The 26,160-nt window shown below is 48.3% G+C and overlaps 1 protein-coding gene across 1 annotated transcript; it reads right to left on the bottom strand.

Annotated features, from left to right (window-relative positions):
- Positions 1–2,836: 2,836 nt before the first annotated feature.
- Positions 2,837–24,821, bottom strand: SUSD3 (sushi domain containing 3). The gene is made up of 5 exons (XM_066195361.1): positions 24,707–24,821; positions 13,439–13,627; positions 12,377–12,524; positions 11,779–11,946; positions 2,837–3,226 (listed from the first exon to the last, which is right to left on the bottom strand). Exons 1-5 carry the CDS (start codon positions 24,777–24,779, stop codon positions 3,013–3,015), a joined length of 792 nt encoding a protein of 263 aa, XP_066051458.1. The 5' UTR covers positions 24,780–24,821; the 3' UTR covers positions 2,837–3,012.
- Positions 24,822–26,160: the final 1,339 nt, after the last annotated feature.

Below are 26,160 nucleotides of genomic sequence, written 5' to 3'. Positions count from 1 at the left end.
GGACTGCTCCCAACACCCTGACCAACAAGGGTGTCAGGTCGTGTTCTGACTCTGTCAGTGTTTTTAGGGGGGGTTTTGTTTGTTTGGGGTTTTTGTACTGCTACATTTGTATTTTTAATATTCTTAGTCAAGAACTGTTATCCCTATTCCCATATCTTTGCCTGAAAGCCCCTTAATTTCAAAATTGTAATAATTTGGAGGGAGAGGGTTTGCATTCTCCATTCCAAGGGAGGCTCTGGCTTTCCCTGGCAGACACCTGTCCTTCCAAACGAGGACAACAACAAGGAAATGCAAGTGTTCTGTAGCAGAAAAAGGAGCTTGAATCCAGCTGGAACCATGGTCCAGCAAGCATTTAAGGGTTACAAGGTTTTAAATGTTTATTTTAGAGTCTCAGCTGCTTTCATCTCCTTCCTGCACAGCACTTATTTCCCTTCTGACAATAAATTATGTTTGCACGAGCAATAAAGCTAACTCCAGGGGGTGCAGCCATCAGAACTAAGCACAGTCCCAGAGGGAGCCGAGTCACAAATCTTACATAAACAGTTTGGCCGTTGCTTCCTTATCTTGGTGTAACTTTGCTGCTTCTTGTGTTAGCTGTCCAAATAAATGATGGTCATGTAGTGCCGTGGCATAGGAACAGTGGATTTATCTGCCTTCTGGGCTGCTTCCCATGGCTGCCAGCATCCCTGGCAGCTCAAGGGTGCACTTGGTCCCATCCAACATTACTCAGCTTTGCCTCATGCAGAACAGGAGCCAGGCTGTCTGCTCACACAAACTGCTGACCCAAACATCCCAACAGGGAATTTATTTCACTTGCAGTCATATTATTGCATTTTAAAGCCACATCATAAAATTAAAACACCAGGGAACTAAATGATGGAATTCAGTGAACATAATGATAGAGATGGGAAGAGGAAGGAATTTCAAAGGAGCTGCAGAGAGTCAGGATCAAAGACATCTTGGCCACCCTTCACATATGTACCTTAACCATAACATTGCCAGTAGGACAGAATATCTCCTTCCCATGCCTATATATATATATATATATATAAATAAATAAATCCTAGGTTGAGATGTATCTTTGTTGTGAAGGAATTGTTTAACCATTTGTGCTACGCTTCTGGGGATCAGAGAAACCCTTCCATTCTGGTACTGTTCTCTCTGCTTACTAAAGTTAGCTTTTCCCTTTCCAATTTTCTAAGGGCCAGGCCCTCACCACCCTCACAGCCAACAATCTCTTTCCTCTATCTCATCTAACGCTCTGGCAGTGGGAAGCCATTCTCCCTTGTCCCCAGTCCCTCTCCAGCTCTCCTGGAGCCCCTTTAGGCCCTGGAAGGGGCTCTGAGCTTTTCTTGGAGTGTTCTCTCCTCCAGGTGAGCACCCCCAGCTCTCCCATCCTGGCTCCAGCCCTGGGAACATCTCTGTGGCCCCCTCTGGATCACTCCAGCAGCTCCAGGTCCTTCCTATGCTGGGGCCCCAGAGCTGGACACAGCTTCAAGATGAGATCCTGCCAGAGCAGAGGGACAGAACCACCTCCCTTGACCTGCTGCCCATACTGCTGGGTACAGAACCTGGGTGGGTCTGACAGGGTCTGAATACTGCAGGCAAAATAGTTCACAGCACAACTATGGCCTGATAAACACTGGCTATCATTAATTGGATGAATCGAGAACTTAATTGGGTGGAGTGATGGGGAGTGCACCCATTCTCCTTTTTGCAGTGCATAGCAAGAAGTGTGTTGCAGGTGCACCTTGGTGTATTGTACAGCAGAACTGAGCTTATTATAAATAAGAAAAAAGCTTTTTTTGCTGCAGCTTCCCATGTTATTGAATTTCAAGCACGTGTTTTTGATCTCTGCAGAGTATGGCCAGGATAGAAGAGGCCGTTTGCCAGCAAGCTACAGTAATTTGAATTTCAAAACTGAAGCTTCAGAACTGCAGGTCGTTAGGGGATACCTGATTCATACCAAGGGGATATACCATAAAACAATTACTGCAGCTTGCTATAAGGTCATGTTTCTACCCATGAGAGGGATGCGATGATACCCATTAAACAGCTGATGACAGTATTAAGTAAGTCTTCAACTCGAACAAAAATAACTATATTATAAGTAAGATATGCATCTATTTGCATATAAACAGTAGAAAAAGAGCTGTATTGGTTACTTAACTATTCAAAAGGGTCAAAACAAGAAAAAAACCCACCTTGTTTCCTCACACGGTGAACAGATTAACAATAGGGAAGGAAGGCAGGCTTTAAAAAGCTACCTCAGCCCTTTATTTAGAGAGCTCTCCCAGGGATGATGCTGCAGGGGTCCTGAGCTGGCTGCTCCAGGAAGGCTCCAGCGCTGTCCCCACCTGCACACCAGCTGCTCTCACACTGGGACACCTGCAGAAGCTACAGGAGGTCACTGTGGGGGCCCAGGGTGTGCCACAGCACATCAGCCCATCCCTCCATGTGCCATCTCCTCTCCCACAGGCTGGCAGACCTGCAGATGGGCCTTTGCTGCACGTGGTCTCTAAACACAGAGTAGATGAATTAAAGACCTTCCTGATACAAAACAATGCAGCATTTCATTAAAACCAATTTTTTTTTGTCGTTCTATCATTCTGCTTTGTAAAAATATGGGGGACTTGCCTTTCTGAAATTCTTACAAAACCCACTGGTTCCAAGAGGATTGGAATCTGAGGGGTGTGGAATTATTATCAGCAACTTCTTATGGGGCAAATATGCAAACTGGGTTCCTCCTCTCTAGCTGTGCAGAAGGACATTATGCCTTTGCCATGGTCACACTGCACAGCATACCACAGAGAACAGCTCTGGACTGACAGCCCTAAACGTTCAAATCTTTATTTGTATCAGACCTTGAAGCATTTCTGTTAAATAACCATCTTGGAATATACAAAACTTAGAATTCATATGAATAATGAACTTTCTGTGATGTCTTTAAGGCACATATTTCTATCAAAATTTCATTTTGGTCCAGAGAAGCAGTTGCGTTTCAGACGCCAGCTATCCAGGTATCTGGCGGGTTGGTTGGTTGTAACTACCCTCGTGACTGTGGACTTCAACAAGGTGTACGGAGCTGGCCGTCTGCAGGGCGCTGCCGTGTCCCGGCCCCGCGGGTGTCCCGCCTGCGCCGCCGCTCTTGGCTGCCTTCAGCAGGTGACTCCTGTCTTTGCAACCCCCAGGAACCGCCACATCCCGAGTCCACTCTTCCTGGGACCTGGAAGCGCAAAGGGAAAAGTTATTTCTGTTTCGTTGATTCTGGTGAAGGTAGAGTTTGTGCATTTTATTGGCACATCAGGCGTTTAGCAAATGACTTGTGCTGTAGCATAAGGAATTGCTTCTCCCAGCACCAAAACCAGTTGGTAGCAGTGGGGCAAATAACTGTGTGTCCGTAAAAGCCTCAACAAGACCTCAAATACCTTTTTGCTGGGTACCAGCTGAGCACTGAGCACCCCTGTGACCTGCCAGCAGGGAACAGAAGCTAGATGGGGTAACGCTGCACACCTCACTGCCAAAAGAAAATCTTCTGAGATACTTGCTGTTGTGCATTTATTTATTTTTTTATAGTATAAGGAACTCAGTTCTGTCTTCCTGAGGTGGTAGTCACAGGTAAAAACAAAAATCAAATCAAAGCAGCACATACACAGAGAAGGACTGGAATAAAATTTTTCATGGGCCAGCAAAACAACCTTTGAAAGAAGTCTTTGCAAATTGCCCTGCCAGGATTATAGCTCAAGTCTAGGTGTTGTGGTTATAGAGCAATAAATACAGCTCCCCTGGGCACAAGTCATCCCACTCTGATGCTTTCCCCTATAAAGCTCTATGTTGTGAAACACTGCAATTTCCTACAGTCCACCACCAACTCAGGAACCCAAACTGGCTAAAACTGAACTTGGCGAAGAAATGTACTCCTGCCTTAGCAACCCATTCCTCCCATTTCAGGAACCTTTATGCTTTCATTGACACCTGCCAGCACCTCCGGGTGCCCAGAGCAGCTGTGGCTGCCCCTGGATCCCTGGCAGTGCCCAAGGCAAGGTTGGGCATTGGGGTTTGGAGCAGCCTGGGACAGTGGGAGGTGTCCCTGCCCACAGCAAGGGAAGGAATGGGATAGTCTTTGAGGCCCTTTTCTGTTGTGACAGGTAGAAGAATTATAAGACAGGCCTCATAAAATCAGTCCTGCTCTATTAAATTAATAGCTGGCCTGTCATTTCTTCTAAGTGCAGTTAAGCAATTTGCAGGTTCCCGTGTGAGAACAACCTTGGTTTGAAAGATTCATTAACACAACAACCTGTTCATGGGTTGAAAAATGAGTGCATCCGTGTAAACAGTAAGGTCTGTTCCATGAGAACCCAGAAAGGAAAAACGTGAACAACCTGAATCTTAGCACGTACCCACAAATCACCTTCTGACCAAAAAATGAAGTGGTAAGAAAACGACCAGACAATGTGCTGCACGCGAGGTGTGTGAACGCGGTATAAAACACGTGATGTGAATAAAGAATTGGCTTTTCCCGCATGAAGAAAAAGGAGTCTCGGCTGATTTATTACAGCGCCCGATGAGCCGAGGGGATGGCGGCGGTCGAGACTGGCCCGGGAAAGGCGGGACCGAACCGGGAGCCGGCAGCCGGAATACACAAAGCCAGGAACGAGCAGCCCGCAGCGGAAGGAAATTAAAGCGGCGGATACACAAAGGCTCCGCCTACAGCCGGCCCCGGGACGGCACAAAACACACAAAATACACAACGACAAGAACCGGGCGGGAAGCGGGAGCCGAGCGGGGAGAGCCCCGGGATAGAAACAAACGGGGGGGGGGGGGGAAAACCCCAGGGAAACAAACACAGAAATAAACAGAGAAATAAACACAGAAATAAACACAGAAATAAGCACAGAAACAAGCACACACACAAGCGGAGCTCCCGGGGAGTGAGCACGAACCCAAAATTGCATTGCGGCCGCTGAGCCGGGGGGAGACAGCGGCGTCCAAAGCCGCAGAATGGACGGTCGGAACCGGGGATGAGGGAGACACGATCCCGAATCTTGGGAGAGCCGAGCTGCGGAGCCGCGACAGAGAATCGGGGCAGGGCTGCGGGCTTGAGGCGGCGAGACAGCGGCCAAAAAGTCCTGAAATACTCACTGTGCGAGATCCGCGCCGAGGATGATGCGCGCCGCCGAGCGTCGCAGCCGCGTAGCTAACTACGGCCGCACTCGGCGGAGTGAGGTGCAGCGTGAGAGTTTAAAATAAGGGTAACACGCGGGAAATCTCCGATCGCCGATTTCCGCTGCTTTAAAAGCGCTGATACGTGCGTGGGCACGTACACTGCACAGACGGGATTAAAGCAGGGTAAAAGGAGCTCGCGGCTTTGTTGCTGTGGGTGTAGGAAACGATCTGACAGAAGATGGACAAAACGCCTTTTCTGTCGAAAGGCGGGACGAGTTTGGGCAGGTTTTGTGGGCAGCGGCCATGAAGGAGGAGACGGCAGGCACAAAGTCGTAACCTACATGTTATTTTATTAGAAATCCGTTAAAAAATGACAATCTGCTGAAGGGACCGCAGCTGCTGCAGCAACGGGGCCCCCGCGGGCTCCAGACATCTCTCGCTCACTCTCTCCTGTGTCTGCAGGTCCGTTTCTGTTCCCTCTACCCACGAGCGATGGATAAGTTACTGTTTAATTCCGTTTTTCGTGTTGAAAAGACAATTAAGGATGCTACAGCCGCTTAGAAACTGTTTTCAGTCTCGGCCGTGCGCAGACGCCGCGCGGGCACCCAACAAAACCCGGAAGCGGAACTCTGTGCGTGCGCCTCTGGAAAATGCTTCCGGCGGGACACAGTGTCCCCAGGGCGCGGGGTTCCGGCTCCCGCTCCGCAGCAAGCCGCCGTGGCGGGCGGTGGCCGCGGCAGCTCCGCCCGGGTGAGCTTTAGCCTCCAGAAAATCCCCGAGCCCCGGTCGGTTCGCAGCTCCATGCGGAACGCGCGAGCCCTGCAGACGGCAGGAACCAGACAACATTTCCCGCAACGCAAGTTCTTCCCGGAGCTCACAGTTCCCTCCCGGAGCTCACAGCTCCATTGCCGATCCCTCCCGGAGCTCACAGCTCCATTGCCGATCCCTCCCGGAGCTCACGGCTCCAATGCCATCGGGCCCCGGGGCGGGAGGTGGGAGCCACAAGCGCTTTGTGTGTTTTTTAACCTTTTCTGTATTTTCGGCGTTTCCCCCCCTTTTTGCTACATGCGCTCTTTAGGGGTTTTTTGTGTTGCTTTTCCCCTCCGCCCCCGCTGCCCGGGCGCTGCGGAGTTCAGGATCTCATCCCTAGGGATGCGAGCACAGCTCGGCGGGGGTTGTCTTGCCCTTTCCCCGCAGCAGCTGCAGGGTGGCAGCGCCCGGAGTTCTCCTTCTCTTTCTCTTTCCCGTCCTCTCCTTTTTCCCTGCGGGCGGCTCAGCCCCGCCCGCTCCAGCGCGGGGTGGGTTCGGACCACCTCTGTTTAATGAACCTTTACACGCATTGTGTTCGGATGCCTTGAAAACCTGTTGATATAGGGGTTTTTAAGTTAATTTGGTTTTCTGACTAAATTCTAATTTTTTACAGTTTTACGGCGTTTGTCAGTGGGAATTAGAGGATTCACAAGAATATTTTTCTGTGTGACTTGAGAGCCGTTCCTCGCTGGAGGGAAAATGCTGTTGACAGGACATCCGAGATGTGTGAGAACACAGCCACAAAGCTGCCTGCTGCTGGCACTGCCTCTCAAAACAGCTTTTATACTAGAGGATGGGAGGGGACTTTTTTTGTTGCTGTATGCCTGGTGGTTTTGTACAAGACCCTGGGGTAATCAGGAAAGCATTATGAAAACAATAATAGCAGGTCTATTGAAAACACATGTTTGCTTTCAGGCCCCCTTCGAGCTCTTGCGATGACAATTAAGATTGAAATTCAGAAATGGGTGTAACTTAAAAGCCAGTTGATCCTACCCTTTTAACAGGGCCCCAAGGTGAAACCACAGCTCACTTCCCCTGCCTCAGCTTTCTTTGAAACCTGCATGTCAAAAATACTGGGAAGATCTGAGCCTCTAAAAGGTGGTGGCGGGGAACACAAAGCACAGGAAAAACAAGAGGAAAAAAAAACCCCAAACAACTCCGTTAATAGGAAAGCTCAAGGCTGGACCAGTGAGGGAGAAAAGCAGGGAAAAACATGGAAAACCAGGGAAAAGCATGGAAAGGAAATCTGCCCCTCTCCTGTGCTGGGTCTCCCCTTCAGTCCTTGGTGCCGTGCAACCACACATTTCCTGCAGGGAACTGTATCAATTCCATACAATTGTATCAAGCAGGTCATTTGCCCTTTGCAGCCCTTTCTGGATGCTCTGTGTGATGCAGTATTAAACTCCACAGCGATGTTGAAAAGGCTGAGCTGCCACTCCTAATAGCATGCTGGCTTTGGGGTTTTCTACAAAACCTTTTCAGTTGGAATTCTTTGTTGTTGGATTGCCCTTATTTGCTTTTTGCCAAGTACAATGGTAAAGCGTCTTGTAGACAGAAAGGGCTCTGGTACCAAAATTTCAGCTACTAAAAATATCTCCTGTGGGAGAACATAGCAGCCTGCTTCTCTGCAGAAGGATTTTTTTCTTCTTGGTAATATGCTCCAGCTGTGTGAATAGCTGAAAGGAGGACTTCAGGCCTACTGAGACATGGGCTTTTCCATTTCACTCGCTCCTGCAGCCAGATCAGCTACTTCATAGAGAATGTTTTATAACTTGACTTAGAGCTGTGAAAAATAATTCACCTCTAAACAGTCCAAATCTGGAATGCCCAACTTCTTCCAAATGCTTCCACACTAGACCAAAAAACCACACCAAATTTCTTAGATTCTCCTTAGATTTGATTCTCCTTAGATTTGATCCTCCTTAGATTCTCCAGCATTTTTGAGCTGGACTAGTTTTTTCCTGGTTGTCAATTTAGCTGACAGAGAATAAAAAGGAGTTAGTGTACAGCTACATTCAGTTCTCCTGAGTGTGGAAAATGCTGGATCATTAGTCCTCCCTTATGAAAAATCAGCACATCCCTTGAGTCAAGGGAGTAGCTATTCCAGGACAGGTTACAGGACTTTTACACTGAAAAGCAAAGCAACAGAAGGTGTGGTTATTTCTGACCATCACTAGGAAGCTGATGCAAACTGAAATGAGCTCTCTCAGCGTTTTCTTTACACTGGCTATCTGTGCTGCTCCTGGGATAGTATCTTCTACACATGCTGATACATAAAGAAGTTCCAAAAGAGGAGTGCCTGGTTCTTTAGTGTCTCTTCATGCCAGAAGAGTTTGCTGTTTGCTTTCACTACGTTATACTAGGTTGTGTACATTTTGCCAGACCAAAAGTGGTTCCAAGTGGATTCAGGCTTCCATTTCTGGCACAGAACATTTGCATTTCCTTGTGTTTTTAATGGAACTGATGGCTTCACTTACAGAACAAGTGAAAATGCTACGAACTACTTAAACAAGCACAAGCCAGCCCCCTCTCTGGATGGACACTTAAAATTTAATTGATGTACATTACAGCAGGACAGGATAATTCTTTACAGGTTTAAAAACTGGCAGTGATGTTTGTCGGAGCAATTGCTTCTTTGCATTTCCTCATCCGGTATTTTAAACCTGTTTCCTTAGAGCACCAGCTCTGCTGAGGCTCTTGCACTAGTTTGCCGTGAAGCTTTGCCTGCTTGCTGAAAACTGAAGGCACTTTTTAAGCTCTGTCAGTTTGGGGGAGGTTTAGGAGGTTTAGGTTGGATATTGGGAGAAAATTCTTTAGAGAAAGAGTTGTCAATCCCTGGAACACCTTCACCTGGGGAGCAGTAGGTGGGTAGTAAGTGGTGGGTGAGAGTAGCCCCTGCTGGCATTAAGCTGACTCCACTCTTCTTTTGGACACCCATTTCTTTAACATAACCTCTCTGTGACCTTCACCTCCATCTCTCAAACACTATCAGCAGCTGGCACAGAGGAAGGACAGCTGCCATTAAGTATCTCTTTACTGGTATTTTACCCTGTGCCTGTCACGGGGCAGAGGACAACCTGCCTTCCCAGGCAGCTGCTTGATACCAGCTCTCCCAAGTGGCTCTTGCTGGGACGGCAGAGGACTGTTTGTCTCGGGTGCCGGGTGCCCAAGCAAGTGCTCCAGAGAAGAGTTACTGCAGGGTCAGGTATAATTCTTCATCAGAAAATAACTGACTCAAAAATAAGGCATGCTGGTGCATCTTGCAGTCAGGCTGTGAGAGCCATTCCCAACATGCCGACAAGCCCTCTGCCCGGCAGTCCTCCTGGGGACTGCTTTGGAGGCTCATGGACATTGTTTTTTTCTAATTACGTGGCCCAGGGCTGCAGCTAATCTCCCTTCCCTAGACACAGACCCTTGTTTTCAGCTAATCTGGCTCAAACCTCTGCACCACAGAGAAAACTGCTATCTCTGCTGCTCTGAACTTCTGAGAAGCAATGCTGGGGAAACACCTCCCTCCCAGCAGCACCATGATCTGTAACTTGTTTTTCCCTGCTCAACATTATTTAGCGTTTTCAATAATACAAGAGAGCAAATATGCTGTAAATACTTGCAGCTCATGCACATGAGACCTTCTGCTAAAAATTGGCATGTTCATCCTCATTATGAAGTCCTCATCCTGGAGTGACTGCACTCTGTAGTTAATGATCCCGGGTATTTGTACACATACTTCTTACTATTTTAAAGCAATTTGTGCAACCAGCAAAGCAGTCAGAATGAGGCTCATTATAATTAAAGCAGTTGCCACTAAAATTCAATGTTCCCCTGCAAAACTGCATATTCATGATGTTCGTTCAATGCTTCAAACATGAGGGGGAAAAGTTCTCATTTTGTGGCAGCCAGGTCCAGAACAGCACCAGGAGCCCCTGCTGTCACACAGCTGGGCTTCTCTGTTATTTATAACTTCGACACATCAGCATTCTGCACCCACATCGTGTCACCTCATTGCAGCCAAAATCATCTCGTCAGGATACTAAAGGCATGGCTTTAACTGATGAAAGTGTTTTAATCTTAAATTTGTCTGTAAGCCTTAGCAAATACCTTACCTGCCTGAAAGAATTGCATTTTTATTTTATATTGCCTTACCTGAAAGAATTGGCTTTTTATTTTATCTCTCTTACAGTATTTTGATCCTAAAGCACCAAATCAAAATGTTAATATCTAATTCCATTCAATTAAGTCTGAAAAGTAGCACAACCTACATGCTTTTCTAGTCAAAAATAAGTTATACTCAAGACAGTCTTCTTCAAGGGTGGAGGAGTTCTTACTCTTCCAGATACTTCATACGCTACAAGAAGCGGCAGAACAGTTTTCTTTAAGAAAAGAGAAAGCTATCGTAGAAATGACTGAATTTGTCAGGCCTCCACCCACTCCCTTGTCAGACATGGGCAGCGCTCGTCTCAACTCCCCCTTCTAAGTGGGCTGCAGAGCCACTTCCCATGGCTGGGTTGCAGAAAACGGCATGTACCACAGCCCTGGAAGAGGCAGGGAAGAAAGGATTCATCCTCTGTGCTTCTTCAGACAGCTCCTGCCCAGGAAAACCAAGTAGGATAGCTGCTGTGCTCAGAGATTCATGATGCATTGGGCAACTCCTCCCCACGTCTGAAACTTTAGCACAAGAAGAGGATAGGGTAGGATAGGGTACAGTAGATTACACTAGACCAGACAAGACCGAAATATTTCAGTTGGAAGGGACTCACAAGGATCATTGGGTCCAACTGCCTGACCCCTTCAGGGCTGACTAAAAACTAAAGCTCATTATTAAGGGGATTGTCCAAATGCCCCTTGAGCAATGCCAGTCTGGGCCACCAACACCAACTCCCTGTCCAGGACCCTGTTCCAGGGTCTGACCATCCTCTTGGGTGTCAAATGCTTACTCATGCCAAACCTGAACCTTCCTAGAGGAGCCTTGGTTAAATTTCCTTTTGGTTTGCTCTTGACCATGGATATGCACCAAACCATGGAATCTTTCCTTTGGGACTGCCTGCCCCCAGTTTTGCTGCTGTTTGCCAACCATGCCACATGCCTGTATTTGTTTCTTTGGACAATGATGCTGTAACAGCTTCACCACTGCAGCAGCACCCACAGCTTTAGAGATTTCCTCCAGGCACAGGCTGCCAACATTCCCAGCTCACACTGGAGGGGAACACAGTACCACAGCAATCACCCAGACAAGGGAACGTGTCCTTTCATGCTGGTCCTCCCAGCACAGCTCAGCTCCATGTCTGCACCTCCCCAGGGCCTGCACTGTCCTCCAGTTCCCAGTAAGCCACATGAACACGGGATGAGGTAACAGCCTATCTTGCCACACACACACACACAAAAAAAGGCTTCCAAGTGAATTACAAAACTGACAGGCCATTTTTTGTCTTCATAAAATCTATTAGCAGAATTCCCACATCTCACCTTGCATGTCTATTCATTTCACAGAATTAAAGAATAGAAATCAGCATCTTTTACTAATTACTTGATTAAACAGCTCTTATTTGAGTAGAAAAAAGGAACAAGGTAGGGTCACATCTGTTCCAAGAGCAATTCCGGGACAGTTTTGTTCAGAATCACCTTTAATGACACTTCCATCTCTGATTAAAAGCAGTGCCCACTCTCCACATACAAAACAGCCAGACTTTTGGCTAAGGGTGCACAGGCTGATGTACCTGCCCTCATAGCTGGTTTTAGCTCTGGTTAGTGATTAGCCAGGATCCCATCACCTCATTCAAACCAACTATATTTTAACAGCCTTACCTGTAGAAGCCTTGGTTATCATATGCCATGTTAGTCACATCACCAAATCCAGATGTATTCCTGAGTTTCTTATTGTTGTTGTTATTGTTTCTTCCCTTAAAACCAAAGTAAGCAGCTTGCATGTGCTCTAGTTCTTCAGTCCTTAGCTGGTACCACAGCTGCATTTCTCTGTGAATATATCAAGCAGTAGAAACACTATTATGATACATGGCTTCTCCTTGGAGTTGTGCTCTGTTGCCAATGGGATGGAGCAGCTCCTTCAGGAAACGGGGAAAGGAGCACAGGGGCAGCAGGGAACGGAGAAGGTCTCAGCAAAAGGAGTAATTTTACAGCCTGATGACAGAATCAGGTCATAATGCCCAGTGTGAAGGACTTTTCTTTTGTAAGAGAAAAATATCAAATCATCATCATAATGGGGATGGCTAGTTTTGACAAAACTTCATTTAAAAGAAATGAAAAACAAGGACTGTGATATGAATAGTCTTATCAAAAAGAAAAATGGCAATTTCAAAAATGTCAATTAACCTTTCATTTCAAAGCAACTTATTTCATATGATGTACGCTCTTACACTGTATTAAAACTGTCTTCTTGACATACCTTTGAGTTCTCCTCCTCTCACTTTTCTTCACACACTTGATCAGACAGCACGTTAAGAAAGCCATGGACATCAGCAGAATGACAGCACAGCTCACAATGGAGGCAATCACTGCCACCTTAAAGCCAAAAGTCTCATATTTTGATATGGCTGCAGCAAAGCAAACACAGAAATGTTTCTGAGATCAGTCCACAAATTCATCTTTTACATTTTCATTAAACCATGCTGAAACCTGCTGCTCTCTTTTGGCCACAGACCTCGGAAAAAGCCCGAGCCAGGGAGGGAAAGCACTCCTGCTTCACCTGCCGGGGCTGTGGACAAGGGACCAACAGCAGATTCACCGGGTTCCCATCAGTTTGCCCGAGCTGCTGTATGAACCTTTTGTTTCTTTCCCTGAGATAGGAGCTGGTGCCATCCTTCTCCCCACCTCGCTGCCAGCCCTTGTGGGTTTTTATCTTTCCCTGGTGTTTTGGGTTGGGGTTTTTTTGTTCGGTTTTTTTGGCTTCTTTTTTTGTTTGTTTGTTTGTTGTTGTTGTTGTTTTTCTGGGGGACGGTGGGGTGTTTTAAGGTCTGACAGTTCAATATCCAGCATTTATTTACCTTTTCTTCCCATGCCGTGTGGGCAGTCTGTCTGTCAATAAACGGCTGGGTTTTTTTCATTTTCATCCACTAGTATTAATTTCTTATTGGTGGAAAGAGATTGGTGGAACCCTTTTTTTTAGAGGAAACACTCATTCCAGAGTGCCTTTCTCCTACACTTGTCTCTAAACCGAGACACCCACACATTCCCTAAAGAAGCATACAGCTTTAGCTAGAGCCACGGTTATTCCCGGTGCTGCCAGTGACACGAGATCGGGGATGAACACAACAGAGTCTTTTCTGCGTCTTGATAATGTCAGAACACATATGGAGTGGAATTACCATCAGCGGGGCAGCTTTGAAGAAAATTGACTTTGTCCTTTTCTTTGCCCGGGTATGTAGGAGGAATCCCAAGGCCGCGGGACGGGCAGGGCAGAGGGAAGGCGCGGCGGGGCAGAGCAGGGGCAGGGCAGAGAGAACCTCACCCTTGCAGGAGGGCACTCCGGCTGTCCACTGCGTGCTGTTCCCGTTCCAAACGCAGGTGACGATGCCCGCTCCCTCCAGCTGGTGCTCGGCCGAGCACTGGAATGTGACCACGGTGCCCACGTCGGTGCCGCTGCCCTGCAGGACCTGCAGCGAGCCCCGCTGGGGCGGGAGGAGGCGGCCGCACTGCCCTGCGGAGCGAACACACACACCATGCAGCGCCGCTCCACGGAGGGGTTACTGACAGCAGACTGTAAATCAGCCACAGTTAATGGCCCAAAAACAAATACCAGACCCCGGGGCGGCCGATGCTGGCTGCTCTGCCAAGCACCAGCCCACGGCCACCCTCCCTCCATCGGTGCCATTCACCAGCTCCTCTGCCCTCACCCCCGGCACAACGCAGCTGATGCTGCGGCAGTGTCTGCTCAGACTGGTACACGTGGAGCACTAAAACACTAAAAAAAGTCATTTCTGAGCGGCACAGTTCCCTACGGATCCCTGTGTTGTTGGGTTCTGGTTAATTTTTCACTCAGGCTGGCTGGGAGTATTCATTACGCATGAAACGCAGATTTCCAAGATCTGCCGGACTGATCGTGCAGTTCAGCCTACTTGGTATCATCTTGGCATGATCTGACCCAAACTTCTGCTCTTTACAAGAACTGCACCTCTGTCTGGCCTGGCTGAAAGGGGCCAAGGGGGTCAAAACCACAGGGAGGAGCACAGAAAGACATACACTTATCTCCCTTTACAAGGGACAAACTCTGCTTTACAGGAAATCGTTAATTTTCAATACATTTTTATTCATTCTGCTTTTCTATTACTTTGTTGTTTATATAGCTGATCTTTGAGCTGCGGAGCTGTTCTCCCCTTGGCCACCTATTGTCAGCCACTAACTTCATACACTAAGTTTTATTGTCATAACACTCCTTGTTCACAGTGATTTTAAACAAAACTTTCAATGTCAGGTCATTAAGACAACACATAACATCTAGATAACTTCATCTAGATAACTTTAAAGGTAACAAATACTTTTTCTGGGTCTGTACATGTGCATTGACAGAATCTACAAACTCGTTACTCATTTACAAAATACCAGCGCTGCTTCTGCATCAGAGCCCAAGTTCCCTATTTTTCACTAGATTTCCAAATGACTTGAGGGAAGAGAGGCATAGCGCTGCAAGCACTGTGATGACACACACAAAAATATTAAGAGGGAAAATATATTTTCCACATCTACAGGCAAAAAGAAACTAAAGCCTCCATGAAAACATCCTGGCAGAACCGCGTGTTATTTGCAAATCTCTTATTTTTAACGCTAAAACTTCCCCCATGTCATTACTTGTTGTTAAGCCCCTAGATCGTACCACAGCAGGCAGGCATCCCACCTATCTCCAATTCATGGTCTTAAACTCACTGTCCCTGGAAAACAAACCCAAAGGAATCTCAGCAAAAGACCAAACAGAAGTCCCAGTGACAATTACTGGGCTAATCTACCGAGTAAATATGCACCAAGCACTAGCTTTTAAAACCACAGCTCTTTGATTCCATGCAGATTATTTCTGTTTGTTTTGCCACTTATTTCAGCCACTTAGTATGGCAGCAATTGGCCTCGATGAGAGCAAATATTTTCTATGCAACTGGTTTCTCCTCACCTCTTGTCCTTCCCGCCCACATCCCATTCCTGGAACACACCGGATGTATCAGACAATTTTCCTCCTCCCTCCAGATGAGTGTTATGAGTCTGGGCTTTTCTTTTTATTTTAATCACCCTGTGGCTTACCATGAGAAAACGTTGTCCTAAACCACAAAATAAAGACTTTACATATAGATACCTTTTTTTTTTTTTCATTTTACAATTTCAAGGCTATTTTTAGAGATCGGCCCACATTCTTAAGAGTTCACATTGGTGACTCTTGTAGCTGCCCAAGACGTAAAAAGTGATTAGAGCTGAATTGGACTTGATGCACACCTGCTGGGCCACCACATGCAGCCTCAGCAGAGGCATTCAGTACACCTGCCAGTTTACCTGGACTCACTGCTCACTCTTTGTTCTCCAAAGAACAAATAATTTGGCACCGGATCCTTTCTTTCAAGATATATTTCATTTAATCCAGAACAGACCATCCTGAGTAAGATGTGCAGCTGTAGCTGCTGTTTCGAACCCTCCCTGCCCCGTCCTTGCCCACGGCGGTGCCTGCCAAGTGCTCAAACCTCTGCATGGCAGTGACCTTGTCAGCACCATTCCTCAGCTGTGGGCTTTAAAATAGTTTTGCTCCACTTGAGCTCTACAGAAATATCCACTAGCCAGCGACCCCTGAAAATGTGGGTATTTCCATGCTTTGCCCTGGGCTGCAACAGCAACACAGATCATGCCCAGAGGATCACTCCCACATGAATTTAATTTGGGCCAGGACCACGGAGGCACTTCTCAATGAGAGCTACACGTCCAAAACGTTTAACACCTGAGCTGAAAGTTCATCAACAGCTTTGTGCACCTGCACTTGTGCAGAGGAGAAACACTGTTCTTCTTTTAGGAGCTTCTCAACACCATTTCTTCCCACTAAAGTCAAAAACTTAAATGTGTCACTGCTTTTTGCTTTTTGCTTTTCACAAATGCCTTTATTGAAATGCCCAGATGGAGTTTTGCCAGAGTGATTTTTTGAATTTCATCCAGGCTGAGATTTAGCTTCTCTGCATAAAATCTGCCCTAATTTTAAGCATCAGTTATCTTCTAAAAATGCATTTGGAAAACTTTTCCTGCAAGCTCTAGTGTCCTTTGCTAATGTTTTCATAGTTAGCCATGGCATTCATTTTTCTGCTGGGTTAATTTTACCCTTACATCTCCAAAGAATCATGCTTAAGTCAGCTTCCATCCTTATATTTACATAAGCAGATTTCCATATAGACTTCTTTTCTGAATACTCTTCAGGCATGTTTATCAGACTAAATCTACTACAATCAAGAACTTTATTACTGTTTTTATTGATATGATTAATTTTATTTTTGTTTTCAACTGAGACTGGTCTCGGAGGCTGCATTGCTGCCTGGTAAAACACAAACATTTGTGCTGACCAGATTTACATTTTGATTTGTATTTCTTTTATAAATATCTAGAAAAGGTCATGTTCAGAAATATCTAGAAAATGTCTTGGTTTGCATAACTGTTGGCACCCAGAAATGTAAAAATGAAAAACTGTAAAATTGAATAAATACCCTAATTAGAGAGCTGGAGGCCCTCTGCTCTGGAGACAGGGTGGAAGCACTGGCATTGTTCAGCCTGGAGAAGAGAAGGCTCTGGGGAGACCTTAGAGCCCTTTCCAGTGCCTAAAGGGGCTACAAGAGAGCTGGAGAGGGACTCTGGACAAGGGCCTGCAGGGACAGGACAAGGAGGAATGGCTGAAGCAGGGTAGATTTAGATGGGATATCGGGCAGGAATTGTTCCCTGGGAGGCTGGGCAGGCCCTGGCACAGGGTGCCCAGAGCAGCTGTGGCTGCCCCTGGATCCCTGGCAGTGCCCAAGGCCAGGCTGGACACTGGGGCTTAGAGCAGCCTGGGACAGTGGGAGATGTCCCTGCCTGTGGCAGGGGTGGCACTGGCTAGGATTTATGGTCCCTTCCAACCCAAAACCTCTTGTGATTCTACAGTTCTATGATTCCAGCTTCTGCAGCTATTTCTGCAGCTTTTTGTAGAGCAGAAGCTGATTTACACAAACACAATTCTCAGCTTGGCCTCATGCTGAGAGGATATCTACTGCTCAAGAATCCAAGCTCTGAATCTGATGCTGCTGTCTGGCAGTGCAGAATGGCCACAGCAAACGGGTTATTGCACATGACAAATAACTGTCCTCAAAGTAAAAACAGACACTAAAGCACAGTGTCCTCCATAAACTCTTAATGCACCCCAGCCTCTGGGTTCAGAAATAAACACATACATAATTTCCAGGCAGTGAAAAACAGAGTAATGCAAGAATTAAAATAATCCAAAATATCTCTTCTCATGTACAGTCAGGATTATCTGTATTGCAAAATTGATTTGTCAAAAAGAGGAACCATATGGTTTCACTGTCAGCAAGCTGTGGGTTTATGTTTTGCTGATAAGAAGAAAAGAAATGAGAGAGCAACCTAGGCATGCCTGCCTGGTAAACATTTCCTGTGCTCCTTCCACAGCAAAACAGTGACTGAAAATCAAATACATTGCATAAGTATCTACCAGAATTATCTAAACTACAGAAGTAATTACCTGGAAGCGTGTTAGCAAGGCTGCCACTTGCTGTCTGTGCAGAAAGAGAGGAACCCACGCCTTCACCTTATTATTCCCAGACACACAAAGCTCACCCCTTTGGCAATTTAATATCACTAAAACATGCTGGAATAACTGGATGCCAGGGATCCAGGGGCAGGCACAGCTTCTCTGGGCACCCTGTGCCAGGGCCTCACCATTCTCTCAGGTCACCATGGGACCTGCAACACGGGAGTCCCAAGACAAGTGTGCACTTTCCCTCTGCCACCAGGTCCCTCTGTTCTCAGACAGGTTTTGGGGGGCACATCCTTGCTGGTGTCCTCCATTGTGATGTACAGACAGTGAAGTCTGTATGTTTATAATTTCAACTTTCACCATTATTTCTTCCCAGTACTCAGGAATAATCTCTCATTCATTAAACCTTGTGCAAGCAATTGCAACATTTCTGCAGAGGGTGCAAAGTGATGCACTAGCTGGAAAGGCAGCCACCGGAGAAGCCAAAAGAAACCCCACATGTATCTCCACAGGGAAAGCACACGTCTGTTAGGAGCCATGGACAGAGGAAGGATGAAGGATGCCCCACCAGAAAAGTGGACAGGACAGAGGTTGTGTGCTGCCCCGTGGGAAGCCTCCTGCAGCCTTCCTGCACGTCCACTGCCCACTCTCAACGTGCTCCCCTCTCCTCCAGTGCTCTGGGTGCTGCAGGACACAGAGCTCAGCCTGGCTGCCTTGCCTGGCTCTGGGTTATCTGCCTGCAGCAGCTCTTTGATCTGGCCTGTGCACAGCCACATGCACACACCAGGACACTGAACGGGGCTGATAAGAGCAGATGTGCCTGCACCATGTGCCCGTGGCCTCCTGCTTATGCACCACACTTGCCACACTGGGCCCAACCTCTGTGGATGGCAAAACCCCCCACTGACCTACCTTGACCAAAAAATTCTCAAGGAGGAAGGGTCCAGAGCTGGACAAATAACATTTCAGTCATTAAAAAAACCCACTCCCAATGTGCAATTTTAGGCGGACTAGACCTGCACACTACTTGATGGTTATATATTAATTTTTTGCCAAAAAGCTGAAAATGTAGGAATTGCATTTCCACAAAGAACTTATTCGTAAAGAACACAGAAACTTTTCAACCTTTTCTCTTTGAAACCACTTTCCTGTTTCAAAACACATGATGAAACACAGGTTTGTTAATTTTCATGGAGAATTTCCAACCACCCTGTTTAGCAAAACCAGAGTGAATGCTACAGACCTTACCTGCATTCCTCCCCCTGGCTGACCCACTTTGGCTTCCCTAAGTCTTTCCCAAGAGCAATCTGAAGCTGCTCCTGTCCTTGGTTTGCTTCGTTAAGCTGTGAAATGCGTTAAGCACACCACAGAGCTGTGACCTGGCACCCACAACTGTCAGCAAGAATTTCTGTGAATAATTGATTTAGACACCAGTCTGAAAAAGTTAGCAATAGCATGCTTCTTATTATGGTGATAGAAGTCATTCATGGGCTGAGAAACCAACAGCCAGATTTAAAACCCTTCTCTGTAGTTTTATCGCTTTTTATTTTTCTTCTCTCCTGGCTACTTCTTTTCCTGACAGAGTCTGCCTTTCCCATTCGGGGCTGCACGCAGAGGGACATGCAGCAAGCAGCCTGGCCAGGGCCACCAGAGCCCGTGCAAACTGCTCGGTGAGAGGCAGGCAGCATCCTGCCAGAACCGCCCGGCACAGCAATGGTTAACAGCACGGGTCAATTAACACCTCTGCCTTCAGCAACGATTAACAGCACAAGTCAATTAGCACATCTGCCTTCGGCCTCCCTGCACACAGGAAGTGGTGCAAGATGGCACCAAGATTGACAGGAATGCCGGTGTAAGGACAGGGAACCAGTGCATCCTGTCATTTAAAAAGTCAATGATTGCAGGGGAGTTACGCACAGAATAACAAGCAGCTCGAGAGAGCAGAGCAGAGTTCAGCAGCCCCATGTCTTCCCTTCCTTTGTACATGGCTAGGGAACTCAGGGCTACACCTGAGACTTCAGCTTCTGGGCTGAAACAGATTAAAATGAATGAAAACCGTAGTCCTAATCTAAATTTCTGCAGGTCTTAACAATAACGGGCCAAACACCAGAGCTCTCTTGCCTGTGCAAAACTGCCCTGGTTTTGTGGGGCACAGCTTCTTAGAGCAAAGCAGAACCCCTGTGTCCAGTCCAGAGGCCTCTTCTGATCCAATAACTAGCAAAGATCTTGGAAGTAACTGTGGCTGTAAGCAGAAACCTTCCTGGATGTAATTCTGCTTTTACACAAAGGAACAAATTTCTGCTCCTCTGAACAGGAAAAATCAAACCCCAAAACTTGCCCTTTGCACCCCTCTGAGCTCCCACAGGCCAAATCATCCTCCCACACACTGTTCCCAGCCCACAGGGAATTTTGTACACCTGTCACTTCACTGTACTCAGCTTCTGTCCCCATTTTCACCTCTCTTCAAATCCATTCCCAATCAAAGCTACTCTGCTTAGGAGCCTGGAATACATGAGCAACGCTGCGACTGGCTTTATTTCATCCCAGAAACAATAATGGAATCATCTCTCCCAGGTCTGTTGGAGGAAAGGCAAGCAGTTCACCCATCCCTTTCTCCAACACTGCTCACCACCACTCCAATTAGGGCTGAGGTAGCTGCCAGCACTGCCCCCCCCCTCAAGCAGCTACAGACCCCCCTAAAGGTGCTGCTGGGCCACAGGGGCTCTGCTCTGCTGCAAAGGCTCGTTTGTAACGCAGGCACCGGCTCATCCCCATCCCTGAGACCCTCAGCAGACACAGGAATTGATTTATTTCGGGGAACAGTTGCTCATTCTGCAACTTCTGCTTCTCCCTCTGTCATCTGACAAGCAAACGAGAGGCAGACATTCACGCAGACTGCAAAATCACCTCTCTGCCAATCCTGATCCCCTCAGCCAGTCAAAACTGCTCTTTAGAATAACATCTTGCTCATCTGCAGCTGCATTTCAAAGACAGCGTGTCAATAAAATGCCTAAACGAAAACTAACAATTGTCCCATGTGTTAGCTTGTCCCCATCATAATATTGAAGACAAGACCCTACAGCACACATAAAAAGTCAGCGTCACTCATGATTAATAAGCAAAATCAGGCCAATTCCAGTATAGTTACAAATCTTTTTGCTGTAGAGTTGCAGAGACTGGGGTTTGGGGATGCTCTGCCTTTCCAGGGGAAAAGTCCGAGGATATCCTGGCTCTGCCACAGTGGGAACAGCAAAACTGGCAGTGGTTTTGCCCTGTAAAATAGACCACACCACTCAGAAAATGCTGGGTTACCCACTGTCACTGGGCCGCTTCTGTGTTTTAAGACCGACTTGTGATTTTTGAAAAATTTCAATGTTTTGCATCCAAAGCATTCAGCTCACCTCATTCAGTAGCTAAAATTCAGAAGTCTGCTAATAATCTGCCTCTCTAACATAGGTAATTTCAGAGTAGCGAGGAGAAAGCATTGGAGAATACCACAGGGAACAATCTTGCACTGCGGAGGACTCAGAAAACCCAATAACTTCTCTATTCCTTCTCTATTTTGTAGTATTCTTGAGCTTTAATGGCAAGCACAAAAATCCTTCGCTCAAAGCAGTATCAATGCCTGGTGCAAATGCCTAACCACCCAGATTAACACCGTGCAGTACAGGAGATAAAGCCAAGGAGCTGACATTCTGCAACTGTCCCTTCTTTTACGTTACTTAATGCAAGGTTTGACTTTGAGTTCACGGGAGAACAAGAAGGGAGAAATAACCCTGGAGAAACTACAAGCCCATACATTCCAGGTTGTATCACCATCTGCCCCGTAGAAGTGTAAATTTGGGATCCATGTTTTATTCTGCAGCCTAAAAACTGAACCACATCAGAGGGTAAAATTCCATGCATCCGCTCTGCAGAGCAGCAGGGCTCCTGGCTGTGAAGAGCAACTTTCTGTTTGGAAGAGAAACTGTAAGTTCTTAGTAACATAATTTCAGTTTCTGCACTGCCAAGGAAACTCCCTTCAGAAAAATAAAGTTGTTCACAACAAAAGAACGGACAGGTTAAGCCACACCAAAGGTACATCCACCCCGGCACCGGCATCCCACCACAGCCACCAGCATCCAGGCTACAGCTGAGCCAAGACGTGCTGTCCCTCTCCCATCCTCCAGCACACTGCAATTTTATCTGTTCCAAGCCAGAGACCCCGTCCCTTTCCTTCAGCGGTGTCTGCCAGATAATTCCTCCCACAGCTAGGTCTGAACGGAGCCTTCCCTGCAGCCTGCAGCACTTCGCACCTCATGAAACCTCTCCCCTTCCCTGGTCCGGAAGGTGGAGGGACGAGGCAGAACCACAACTACAGGCACCAAACAGCCTAGCAGTGAGACCTATTAATTTATAGCCTGTCACAATGAGTGTTTCTGCCGGATCCTGCACAGGGTGTTCCAATCGCACAGCTGTGTCTCAGGAAGCTCTAAGACCCTCTAAGTACTACAGGCATCAGGGCTGTACTAAGGAACTTCCTTTAATTTCTCTCTCATTCATGCGTTAATTCAAATGGAAATCCTGCCACGGTTTTGGTTTTTTTTTTGGTTTGGGTTTTTTTTTTTTTCATCCTCTCAACAGGAACACGTGAGGGAGTTTATCTGTGCAAATCTTTATTATCACCCCATTGCTCATGGTCTGAAATAATGTAAGGGGGCACTCAGCATCAAAAAGGATCACCAATAAGGACACGATGCAATGAAAGCTACTGTATAAGTGCTGTACAACAATTGGCAGGAAACACTGATGTATAAATAACACGGTTACATTTAAATGAAAAAGAGTTTAATTTAAAATGATACAAGTAGCCATCATTTCAGCCATCTAAACTGCTTAGGGCAGCCAGCAGTACACCCACCTGACTCAATACATTCATAGTTCCAAATGGGCGTTCGTGACGGTGGAATTGCACCGCGGCAAAGCCCCATGAACTAGCAGTGAGGGTGAAGAGCATGAAGAGCAGACACCCAGCCAAGCTCTGGCAAAGCCCCGTGTGCTCACTGCTGATCCTACAGCCAATGCAGCAGCAGCTCCGTGCAGCACAGCCGAGCCCTGACCCAGCCTGTTCCAGTCTAGCACCTCACTGAGAACTCCTGATCCACAGCTTTGGTGTAGTTGGCTTGGAAAAAAAAATGGTCTTTGTTGTTCAGGCTGGAGACATGGCTGAGAGGAGCCAGGTCTATAGATATCCAAGGGATTAACTTGGGGTGGATTTATAAATATTTTTTGGCAGATTGACATTTCTAGCTGTTCTGCCATAGATCTACACAGAGCAAGATCAACCTATACAGAACCAGCGTAACACAGGACATGTCACTTCCAAAACTCCTTTTAGTGTGGGCAAACCCAGCCCCACAAGACTTTGACACAACATATAAAAGCAGACAAATATACATTATTTTAAAAGAGAGAAAAGTCAATAATTAGCAACACTATCAGGCTGGAGCAACAGGGTCTACACCTGGGTTTGACTTATTTCTGTAAGCAAGTTTCCCAGCACTTGTTTTGCATTTTCAAATTAACTGCTCTATTAAATTCAAATTAAGCAGGTAAACACATTCAGAGGATACAATTTAAAGCATTGCTATGCTAGTAGCCAAAATACATTTGCCAATTCCTATAGGCACAACAAAATCAGGTCATTAATAAAGTCTGTTAGACCTTCATGAGCTGAACAAATAACAAGGATATGAGAGGACAGGCTGCACGTGAGAAGGAGGTCCCTGGATTTCAGGAGCACTCAGCCCTGCTCGCACTGAAGCCAGGGAAAAGCCCCTCTGCCCCATGATCTGAAGGACAGAGGAAGAAACCCCAGCAAGCAGCAGGTCACTGCAGCTGCACCAAGCTCCAGCATCCTTCCATCTCACCTTGCTCCCCGACTCCAGAGGTGGCTGTGGCTGGGAACAAGCATCTCCTGCTGCCCAGGCCAGCGGGTGCACACCATACCTCTCCTTCCTCCAGGCCCAGACACCCACCAAAGCCACAGCCCTGTGCATTTGACATGTCCCACCAGTTCAGACCCTCTGTCACCTCACATTACCCCCAAATTATTGAACCCACTTAAGCCAAAGACGTTTTGAAAGGAGGTTATGGTCTATGCAATCGAATTGAGTAACAAAACTCAAGGAAGAGAAAGATAAGGAAAAAGCTTTGGTTTCTCATTCCACCCCTCAATGTATCACAATATTCCATTAAAACACTGATCTCTTCATTTCCTTCCCAGCCCGGTGACGTGCCCAGGAGCGATGTCTCTTGAGGACCAGCACCCTTCATCCTTGCCAGACGCTCCCCTCTGCCCCCATGCCCCCTGTGCCCGCGGCCATCGCAGCGACTGAACCCAAACTTCTATCACTGAACCGCAGCGCTTCCCCTCCGGGAGCAATCCCCCCCGGGCTCCGGCAGCCCCCGGGCCGCCGCTCGGACGGCTCCGGAGCGGGGCGGCTCCGCCTGGCCCTGGGGGGCTCGGCCCCTCCGCCCACCCGCAGTCCAGGACCGGCCCCGCCCGGCGCCCCGAGCGCAGCCCCCGCTGAGCTGTCCCAGGGTCACCGGGACCCACCGGGACACCCGCCCGCGCCCGGGATGGCTCCGGGACGGCTCCGGGATACCCGTCCCGAGGCGCTGCGTGCCCGAGAACTTCGGGGTGCGGACCATCGTCCCCTCCGCACCCCGCGGCTGCAGGCACCGGCCGGAGGCGGCACGGAGCGGGACGGGAAGGGCCCCTGCCCGGCGCGGGGTCCGGAGCTGGGTGGGAAGATAACGCAGCCCCGGCTGGGCCCTCCCGCGCCCCTTCCCGGGGGACGTGCGACACCCCTGTCCGGGGGTACCGCATCCTGCCCCGGTCACCCCGCATCCCTACGCGGGCGGGATCCTGCACCCTGACCGGGGTCTGGCGCTATCCCCGCTGGCATCCTCCCTCCCCTCCGCTGCGGCGCAGGAGGGAACTTGTGCGAGGAACGATGAGGGCCACGCTCGTACCTGTGTATCCGCTGTCCCGCCCTGGCGCGGGGCTGCGCGGCGCGTCCAGCGCGGGCGCGGTGGCTGCGGGCATGGCTCCGCCGAGCCCCGCCGAGCCGCCCGGCAGGTGCACCGCGCCCGCCTCCGCCGGGGCCGGCCCGGGGGGAGCAGCACAGCACGGCCCGGCCCGGGGGGCCCCGCCGGCCGGGGAGGAGGGGCAGCGGGGCGAGAGGAGGGGCCACTCGGGGTGGCGGAGCCGGAGCCTCGGGGTAGCGCCGTGCCGTGACGGTCCCGCGGGCCGGGCCGGCCCTTCCCCGGCCCGCACGGCGCCCCACGGGCGGCAGGCGGGGATGCGGCAGCGCCCGCGGCGCCGGGCAGGGGCTGCCTGTGCTCCGCTGCCCGCCTTGCCTGTCCTCCACTGCCCGCTGCCCGCTCTGCCTGCTCTGCCCTCCCTGCCTGTGCTCCGCTGCCCGCCCTGCCCGCCCTGCCCGCCGCCTGTCCCCGATGCAGCCAGGCTGGTACTCACAGCCTGCAGAGCCTCAGGTGCCCCGGTCTGGTTCTCGTGGGTCTGGTCTTGCAAACAATCTACTGCTCTTCATGCGGTTATATTCCAGGAGCAGAATCTCTCACATACATCCAGTTTATCGTCTACAAAGTTGCGTTTGTTTTCACTGGGATGTGCAGCTAAACCTACTGGACGGTTCCCAGATCCACCGTCCTATCCTCCTATCCAGAGCTGGGTGGCACACGCCAACACGCACAGGCTACTTGGTGAAAGCCGAGTGCCTTGCACACGCTGCCTGTGTCATTTTGTGCTTATCACATCCTGGCCATGTCACCCCCTGGCAGCATTACCACAGTGAGTCTGGGTCTCAGCAGTGTTTGTTGGGATCCTTGATTTGCTGGCACTGGATCCAAAATAGGCCTCTAATGGTCTGCACCTTGTTTTCTCCACAGAAAACAAGAGGAACAACTGGCTCTGCTGAAGAAGGTGTGTGTGTTGGTGCTGTGCCTGCAGTCTGGGGCCCGCACCAAGCGCTGCAGCGGTTAACACTCTCTCTCCGCTTGTTATACCCTCTCATTATTTTTTTCACCTGGAAGTAGAAGGAAAAATAGTCTGCAGGAGCAGATGAGAGAGATGAAATTCCAAGGTGCACCAAAGCCAAATAGACTGAAAAACCTCTTAAGGCTCTTCTGGAAACATCAAATGGAGCAGGATCATGCCCACATGTCATGGTGACACAGCTCAGTGTGCCGCGGCCCATAGCACTCTTTCCTGTGAGCTTATCTGGCAGGGAGGCCTCAGGAATACTGCAGATATAAGGGGCTGCTATTTCCATCTCTACAACAAAACCACATTCAAAAAAGCAATGCTTGGTCACATTATAGCAAAACCCCAGCATTTTTGAAAGTGCTGCAGCTTATGAATTAGGTTTACATTTTTAGTAATTTCAAATATTAATCAATCTAATTAA

The sequence above is a fragment of the Chamaea fasciata genome, unplaced genomic scaffold (genome assembly GCF_029207755.1).
Source record: "Chamaea fasciata isolate MVZ Bird 193981 ecotype frontalis unplaced genomic scaffold, bChaFas1.0.hap1 SCAF_13, whole genome shotgun sequence".
NCBI classification, from domain to species: Eukaryota; Metazoa; Chordata; class Aves; order Passeriformes; family Sylviidae; genus Chamaea; species Chamaea fasciata.
This window is presented reverse-complemented; position numbering and strand designations above follow the sequence as displayed.